The sequence below is a fragment of the Colletes latitarsis genome, unplaced genomic scaffold, assembly GCF_051014445.1.
Source record: "Colletes latitarsis isolate SP2378_abdomen unplaced genomic scaffold, iyColLati1 scaffold0002, whole genome shotgun sequence".
Classification (NCBI taxonomy): Eukaryota; Metazoa; Arthropoda; class Insecta; order Hymenoptera; family Colletidae; genus Colletes; species Colletes latitarsis.
Window position 1 is genome coordinate 34,334,522 of NW_027488365.1, and position 9,234 is coordinate 34,343,755.

A 9,234-nucleotide genomic window follows, 5' to 3' on the forward strand; every position below is an offset into this window, starting at 1 on the left:
AGGACCACCTCCGTCAGCGAGCTGTCCTGCCGCTGGCCGCTACTGGGGGTTCTCCGGGCCTCCGCCCTCGCCTTGCGCCGTTGTTCGGCGCGGCGCCAGGACCGTCCTTTTTCTTGGGGCTTCTGGTCCTCCCTGGCGGGCCGTTTCCTGGTCGGGGTCGGCTTTGGCGGGGGCGATTTTGGCTGCGCCGGTTGCTGGACGGCCGGTGTCGCCGCGGTTTTCGTGGCCTTTGACGGCCGGAAATTGCAGGCGACGAGCCGGCCGGCTGGTGTCCACTTTAGGTGGAAGTGACCCCCTTCGGCTGGACACTTATACCGCCGTGTGGTCCACGGCACGTGGGCTGGCACGCGTATCACCTCGGGCCCCATGTGGACATCGTAGGTCGGCAGGTTGCCGATGATGGCGGCGGCTGGCGGTTCGTTATCGGGCACCGCGGCCTCGGCAGTCCTCCTCTCAGGGGCAGATGAGGTCGAGGCCTCTGCCTCGGGGCACTCCGTGTCCTTCTCTCTTCCACTTTTGGGAGCGAATACCTCCCCCAATTGGAGGAGGCGCCCAAACTGGGCTTCCATCTCGGGGTCCATGCGTTCTGACCCCACGACCGTCACCACACTTTCATCGCTTGACATCTTGCTTATTTGATTGATTAGGAACTGAACCGATTCGGTCCGCGGAACCTGCTTTTAAAGCCGTGGATCCCGGGGAATCGGGGAATCGCTCCCTTCCTCAATTCTTGACGGGATGGTAGGGTATGATACCCCTCTGTCCGTATCCCTCAGCTGAGACTTGTAGAACGTGTGAGACAACACCATGGTTGTGTCGATGGTCTTTCTCACTCTACTGTGTCTCTTTGTCTAGCGGAATTCGGGATTTCTTATGTCCCGATAGCGTCGTCGACGTTTGTTGTCGTTACCGACTCTTCCACGGGCAATTTACACAGACGTGTGATAGGACGTGTGTAGGTGGACGTTGCTGTGCGAACTTTAACTACACGCACACGCCTGTCTTTACCCGGGAATGTTTCCTCGATTCTACCCATTTCCCATTGATTTGGGGGGAGAAGAGGGTTTTGCACTAACACCAAATCGTTTGGTTTTAGCTGTGCGTGGGCGGTATGCCACTTATAGCGGTTCTGGAGGTGCGTGAGATAATCACGCGTCCAATGCCTCCAGAGTTGCTCGTGGAATTTCTGTATCGCTCTCCAACGTGTAAGGCGGGAGAGTTTTTCAGTTTCCACGGACTCGAACGGAAGTGCATTTATCGGACTTCCGGTCAAGAAGTGGCCCGGTGTGAGAGGCGCATAATCCTCAGGGTTATCGCTTAAAGCGGAAATCGGTCGAGAGTTCAAGCTCGCTTCGATCTTGCAGAGTAATGTCTGCATTTCCTCGCTTGTAGGCGCGAAATCGCCGAGGGTGCGTTTGAGGTGATGTTTCACCGATTTCACACCGGCTTCTTGCATACCGCCGAAATGAGGTGCACTAGGTGGATTAAATTTCCACGTAATACCCTTCTGGCCGCACTTATTGCGCATTTCCTGTGTATTGTACACGATATTGAAATGTTCTCGCAATTCTCGATCCGCTCCGACGAAGTTTGTTCCGTTGTCACTGAACATGCAGGACGGAACTCCTCGACGGGCGATAAATCGATCCAAGGCGGCCAAAAATGCACTTGTTGTGTAATCATGCACGAGTTCGATATGCACGGCTCTTGTAGCGAAGCAGACGAATACTGCTATGTAAGCTTTATGAGCTGCTTTTCCTCGACCGGCGGAGTCGCGGACACGGTATGGTCCAGCGTAATCTACTCCGCAGTTCGAAAAAACTCGTGCCTCGCGACTGCGTTCCGGAATTAAATCCTGCATTATCTGCGTAGAGGCGTTTGCTTGCCATCTCACGCATCGTATGCAATTATGGATAACCGTACGCGCCGCGTTACGACAACCGATGATCCAGAATTTCTGTCTCACCGTGTACATGGTTAATTGCAAACCCCCGTGTAACGTATCAACGTGACATTGCCGGATTATCATGTTAGAAACATGATGCTTTGGCAGAATTACCGGGTGTTTTGTTTCCCATGCAAGTGCTGCATTCTCCAGCCTTCCACCCACTCGCAAGACGTCTTTTTCGTCGAGGAAAGGGTTGAGGCTTTTTAACGGAGACTTTGCAGGAATTCCCTTCCGCTTTTTTAAGCTTTGGTATTCTTCCGCAAAGTGCATGCGTTGTAAATAGCGCACAATTCTTTCTGTTGCACGCTGTAATTCCGGTGCTTCGACGATTTTGGCACCGAAAGACCGCCGCTCCCCGTCCCACGTCCTTTTTAGTCGAAGACAGTAGGCGGTTACGCGGAGTAGCTTACTCCATTTGGAAAATCGGAATACAAAATCCCATTCCTTTTGTGGAGTTGCTACGAGGGTATGCGATACGCGCTTACCCTCCTCGGTCTCGATCGAAGCGGGCATTTTTGGCCAATTTTCTTCCGCTTGTCGAAGCCACGTCGGCCCGGAAATCCAGAGCTCCGACTGAAGGAGTTCCGACGCGTCCACCCCACGCGAATTTAGATCCGCGGGGTTCGAGCGCGTGGGAACATGATGCCATTCAGCGTTCGGGAGTAATGTCTGGATTTTCGACACTCGGTTGGCGATTACAACCTTCCATGTCGATGCATGCTTCCTTAACCAAGCCAATGCAATCGTGGAATCTGTCCAGCAGATTACGCGGTGCACTTTTATCGGAAGTGACCGCTGCACGTGCACCACCAGCTCGGAGAGGAGTGCCGCCCCGTTTAATTCGAGGACTGGGATGGACTGCGTTTTAATCGGAGCGACTCGCGTTTTTGCCATCAGCAACGTCGTAAAAATTTCGTTGCTTATCGTCGTCACGCGTAAATACGTGACGGCCGAATAGGCCGCGAGCGAAGCGTCGCAGAATCCATGCAATTCTACTGACACCGTATCAACTCCGAAACGTATCCATCTAGGAATTTTTAACTCCTTTAAGCTGCTCCAATCCGTACAGAACGCATTCCACGTTTTTTGCGTATTCGCGGAGATTTGATCGTCCCACTGGATTTTCTCCAGCCACTGAGACTGCATCAAAATCTTCGCGCGAATTACAACCGGCGAGAGCCAGCCGAGCGGATCGAAGAGCTTGGCAATTTCCGAAAACAAATTTCTTTTTGTCATCGGTGATGCCGAGGGTTGGAACCGTTGGAGATTGAAATAGAAATAATCTCCAGACGGTATCCATCGTAAACCGAGCACTTTTAGTTCAGAATCATCGAACAAAGTGAGGTCAACGGCGTGGGAGTGAGCGCTGTGGGGAATATTTCGCAATAATTGTGGCGAATTTCCTGCCCACTTCCTCAGCTCAAACCCGCCTCCTTGGAGGAGCTCGCAGACTTGTGTGCGGATTTTCTCCAACAAGGATTTATCAGGTGCTCCCAGGAATACATCGTCGACGTAAATGTCCTTCTCGAGAATCGGAGCGGCAAGCGGAAATTTCTTTCCATCCTGTTCCTTTAATTCGAGGAGGGTACGCATCGACAAGTACGGGGCGCACGCCGTTCCGTATGTAACGGTATTTAACTCGAACGCTACCAGCTGTTCGGTTTCGGGTGCATTCCATACTATGCATTGAAAACGACGGTCCTCAGGGGCGACGAGAATCTGTCGAAACATCTTCTCGATATCAGCCACCAACACGTATTCGTACAAACGCCATCTCGTTAATACCGAGGTAATATCGTTTTGTAATTTCGGACCTACGTGTAGGATGTCGTTTAGGGAGCGTCCACCCACTGTCCTGCTGGTCGCATTAAAGACGACCCGCAATTTGGTGGTCGCGCTGTCCGTGCGAATGACCGCTCGGTGCGGAATGTAAAGTCTAGTTTGGTCAATAGGTTCGATACGCGACATATGACCTAAAGACTCGTATTCCGTTAGAAACTCTGCGTATTCTTTACCGAGAGTCGGATTCGTGTCCAGTTTCTTCCTCAGCCTTGTGAGAGCGGAAAGCGCGATATGGAAGGAATTTCCCAACGCTTCTTCCGGTCTCGGGCAATTGAGGGGGAGTCGGACTACAAACCGCCCAGTTTCGTCACGGGTAACGGTTTTTTGAAAGAATGCTTCACACTCCTCTTCTGCTTTGGTATGCGTGGAGGTTGCGGGAATTTCTTCCATTTCCCAGAACTTTCGAACCGCTTGATCCAGCGATTCGAGTACGGTGCAGTGCAGCGACTGCACCGTGTTCTGCGCACCACTTGCTGCGTTTGTCGGCCCGGATATCACCCAGCCGAATGCAGTTTCTTGTGCAATGGGACCTGCATCGTTTATGCGACGGAATCCCGCTCGCATAATCTGTGCGTATAAGTCCGCACCGATCAAAATTTCAATGGTTTGATCCGATGCGGGGTCGGGGTCGGCAAGCGGTAATTCCAGGAACGCTTCGTATTCGAGCGTTCCTACCGATGGAGTCGCGTAGGTCGTGATTTGAGGCACGACGTACGCATCAGCCACACACATCGGTTTCTCACCGTCTTTTGCGCCGAGACTCATTCCGACACTGTACTTTATCGATCGGGTTCGGTCACCCCCTAGGCCCGTCACCGTAGCTGGGGTTTTCCTCCGCGCGAGTTTGAGGTCATTCACCAAACTCGCGGATATGAAGGACGTTTCCGATCCTTGATCGAGTAGGGCGCGCGCGATTCGCGTCGTGCCATTTTTGCCGAACACTTTAACTCGGGCGGTCGCTAATAGCACTGGCCTCGGTGCGCCTGTACCAAGAGCGGTACAGTGCGACGTGGAGGCGGGCGTTGTTTTAGCACTCGCCGAAGTGTTGGGTTTCGGCCTCGATTTCGTAGACCGACGGGATTGGTCATTAAGACGCCGCTCTTCCCGGTTGCCGACCTCACTTTTTGGTAACGGCTTAGTCGGTTGAGCTTCCCGTTTTACCTCGAAGTGCAGCAGGGAATGGTGCATCCCGCCGCACGTCGTACATGCCGTGGAGTTTTTGCATTTGGTCACCGTATGAGTGGTGCCCAGGCACTGGATGCACCACCGGCGACCTTTCACATACTGACTGCGCATTTTTGCAGTCAATATTGCAAAATTTCGGCAGTTCGGCAAACTGTGCGGCCCGTTACAGAATCCGCACAATTGAGTGGGCGTTGTTCCAACCTGCCTGACGTTATCGGAACCCGTTCGTCGTGGCTGTTCAGCCTGGACGTTTTCCATGACAACGTTATGGCTTCTCACGTTCTTCGAGGCGGCGCTGACTTCCCACGCCGCGCTTCGATTACGCGTGGATTTTGTTGGAAGCCCCAAGGCAGCTTTTCTGCGCTCCTCGTTCATGGAGAGCAAGGCACGTGACCGTTTGTCCACGAATTTCCTTACGTCCTCGAACGTAGGATAATCGGGCGAGAGGTCTAGCGTTTTTTGCCATTCCAGCTCCATTTCGGGGGTGAAGTGTTGCTTCACCCAATGAGCGAGCAGCCAGTCTCGTTGCTGTTCTGGTGTGCCCTTTGTATCCAGAACAGCGATTGCTTGGGTGCAACCCACGGTCACTTGTTGCATGCTGGACAAGTCGTTCATATCGATGGGCTTCAGATATAGAAGCTTGTCCAGTAGTTTCCCAGTGACTATGCGTGGGAGGCCGAATTCGGTCTTCAGCCTCGTCCACGCTTCCGTGAAGTTGCGACCCACGACTGGAAGGGAAGCAACGATTGCTGCAGCCGGCCCCTCAAGGCAGGCATTCAGAAAATACAATCGTTGGATGTCTCCCAACGCAGCATTGTTAATTACCCCGGCGGTAAACAGATCCTCAAAGTGTTCCCACTCTCGAGGATCACCTCCGAATTTGGGTATTCGCTGCTTGGGGAGCTCGATCGGTACGTTGCATGGTTCGACCGACACCGCTGGTCTTTTGTCAGTGGTGAGTCGGTCGATTTCCGTGCTTACGAGATCCATGTATTCGTGGAAATCGTTTTCGGCGGCTACGATAATATTCTGTTTAAAGAAATCGTAGTTTTGTCTTTGCGCCGGCTTTAAGAGCTTGCGCACTGCCGTATACCGATCGTTTAACTCCTTCCATTGTGTTTTGGCAAAATCGAGCTTTTCCTCGAGAAGTCTCACCGAGTAATTCGCTCTGCCAGTTTTTCTCAGGTTAGTACCCAATTTGCTTAGGCGGTAGGTGATTTCGCACATGGTCTCTATGTGCTCATCAGCTTCCGTCCACATGGTTTCTTTAGCCACGGCCATTGTTGGGTTTTATCGAGGATTAATCAGCTCGAACTAACCTCTCACGTGGATATTCGACACGTGTGATTTACTGTACCTTTCCCAATTCCTCTCAACCTCGTGTTATATCCGGCTCGAAGGACCTTTGTTAAAATAGGTACGAGTATGTGCAAAGGTTGTGAAAAGACCTTGTCTCGTACCCTTTAACGAAGTTTGGTCCGGATCACGAGGGATTGGGAATATGGGGGAAAGTGAATGTACAGTTTATAATTATCTTTCGCCTAGTCCAATGGGCTGGCCGTTTATTAATAAGGAAAATTCAAAATTAAATAAACGTAAAAAAGGAAATTAACGAAAAAATTAACTTTATATTTATGATTTTTTAAAATTGCAGGAAAAAAGCCCGAGCTGATGGCTCGGGAAAAAAAACCTGCACCGCCGTCGGCGCCTACGGCTCTCGTCTCGGTCTTCTGTAATCAAAAGAAATACCGAAATCCGGCGGTTAATACCTGACAACGCTCGGTGCGTTGTCTGACTCGCTTTAATCCACACGCTCCTTCTTCCGTTTACGGTGAATAGGAGCGGGATTCTTACACAGCGATACACAACTGTGTTAGTGGACTGTATTATTATTTCAACGTTTCAGATTTTGGAAACGTTGAATTGCAGATGGGGAAGACGAGATTCTAATCTCGATCTTCCCACTGCTGCAAGCTTGGTTTTTGCAGGAGAGGACAACAAGTGGAGGTTGTAGGGCTCCAAAGGTTGTCAACTCCGCGGTCCCTCGCCGTTCCCTGGTCCGTACGGGACCGGTGTGATGCAGAGCCTTAACTGCGCAGAAGCGACTGATTATTAAGGTTCTAACACCACGGTGCCCTTTGAACGTAGTTCTACGTCGAGTGTCCGTACCCACTGACGATCTGGAACCCACGCTCGAGCAGGTCGAAACCAGCCGAGATATTTACCCAGGGAATGCCAAATAAGGCCCCTATCGGGTGTTATCCCAAACTTTTGTTTCGACCCTGGAAAACGACGAACCCAACCCAGGGATTTTGCAACGAAGGCTCCCTATAGGTTGGGGTTCTGAACCGTGCAATAGCCAAGCAGAGAATCAAGAAATTCTCTCGGTTCTCAAACACGACCACTGATTTCAGCAATACGTGTTTGTCCGTCACAACGGTGGCGATAATCAAGCACTGTTTAAGTGCAATCTGATTATATTCAGCCACCGATGGCGGGTTGTGAAAATTACTCAAGTTATCGAGTAAATTTTCCCGTTCCTATGGTTCAGTTACCGCGGAAATCGAGATATTCTCACGAAACCGTAGGGTACGAAATTCGACTGGACGTGATTCTTTCGAATCCGCAGCAGTCTCTGTCTTGTACCGTTTCGGTTAAGTGGATCCACGATCGTATTAGACGAATCTAATTAATCGTATGTATCGATTCCGACAGATTGACGAGGTCGGCTCAGGAGATCCGCACTCGTCGAGAACCAGATAGCAAGTGTTCCCGAGACATACCTGCTTAACCGTGGCCACGAGGGAGGGGAAATTTTCATCTCGTGGCGCTGTCTGGTTTAAGCTGTCTGTCTCTTACTAATTTTGTATCCTCTCTGTAATTTTGGCGTATTAACACGTGTTCTCATGGAACCGTTACTAGGCCGATCGCGTGATTTGTATCGAAAGTAAGTTTGTAGTTTTTCTACACGGTATTGCTCGAAACATATTACGCCGCAGAGAAGGCTCTGGAATGTCGCGTAAACTGAGAATACCGTATAAGAAACTTTCTGCTTTTTCTATCGATCACGCGACGGTTTAACCGACTTTTCAAACAACGAATTAACGCGTTATTTAAACACTCATACTTGATGTCCAGATTCTGGGCTTTTTCCGGTTTGGATCACGTAGTAATGCGGTACGACACTGAAACAGTCGACTAAACCTGGTCTCGATCAATATTTCAGAGGATAACGCATGCTAGGCCTACGTTAGGTGTGGGATTTGCTCTCATCAGGCTCATACTTTCGCATATTTCTCATACTTGATGGCCAGATTCTGGGCTTTTTTTGGCTTGGATCATGTAGTAATGTGGTACCACACTGAAACAGTCTATTAAACCTGGTTTCGATCAATATTTTAGAGGATAACGCATGTTAGGTCTAGGTTAGGTGTGGGATTTGCTCTCATCGGCTCATACTTTTTCATATTTCTCATACTTGTTGGCTAGATCCTGGGCTTTTTCTGGTTTGGATCACGTACTAATGTGGTACCACACTGAAACAGTCGACTAAACCTGGTCACGATCAATATTTTACGGGATAACGCATGTTAGGTCTAGTTTAGGTCTGGGATTTGCTCACTTCGGCTCATACTTCCGCATATTGCTCATACTTGATGTCCAGATTCTGGGCTTTTTCCGGTTTGGATCACGTAGTAATGCGGTACGACACTGAAACAGTCGACTAAACCAGGTCTCGATCAATATTTCAGAGCATAACACATGCTAGGTCTACGTTAGGTGTGGGATTTGCTCTCATCAGGCTCATACTTTCGCATATTTATCTATCTTGATGGCCAGATTCTGGGCTTTTTCCGGTTTGGATCACGTAGTAATGTAGTACGGCACTGAAACAGTCGACTAATCCTGGTCTCGATCAATATTTCAGAGGATAACGCATGCTAGGTCTACGTTAGGTGTGGGATTCTCATACTTGATGGCCAGATTCTGGGCTTTTTTTGGCTGAGATCACGTAGTAATGTGGTACCACACTGAAACAATATATTAAACCTGGTTTCGATTAATATTTTAGAAGATAACGCTTGTTAGGTCTAGGTTAGGTCTGGGATTTGCTCTCATCAGGCTCATACTTTCGCATATTTCTCATACTTGATGGCCAGATTCTGGGCTTGTTTTGGCTTGGATCACGGAGAAATGTGGTACCACACTGAAACACTCTATTAAACCTGGTTACGATCAATATTTTAGAGGATAACGCA

The 9,234-nt window shown here is 49.9% G+C and overlaps 1 protein-coding gene across 1 annotated transcript; it reads right to left on the bottom strand.

Annotated features, from left to right (window-relative positions):
- Positions 1–680: 680 nt before the first annotated feature.
- On the bottom strand, positions 681–6,256 carry LOC143350571 (uncharacterized). Its single transcript, XM_076782648.1, has 2 exons — positions 3,767–6,256; positions 681–851 (listed from the first exon to the last, which is right to left on the bottom strand). The coding sequence occupies exons 1-2, from the start codon at positions 6,254–6,256 to the stop codon at positions 681–683; spliced, it is 2,661 nt and encodes an 886-aa protein (XP_076638763.1).
- Positions 6,257–9,234: the final 2,978 nt, after the last annotated feature.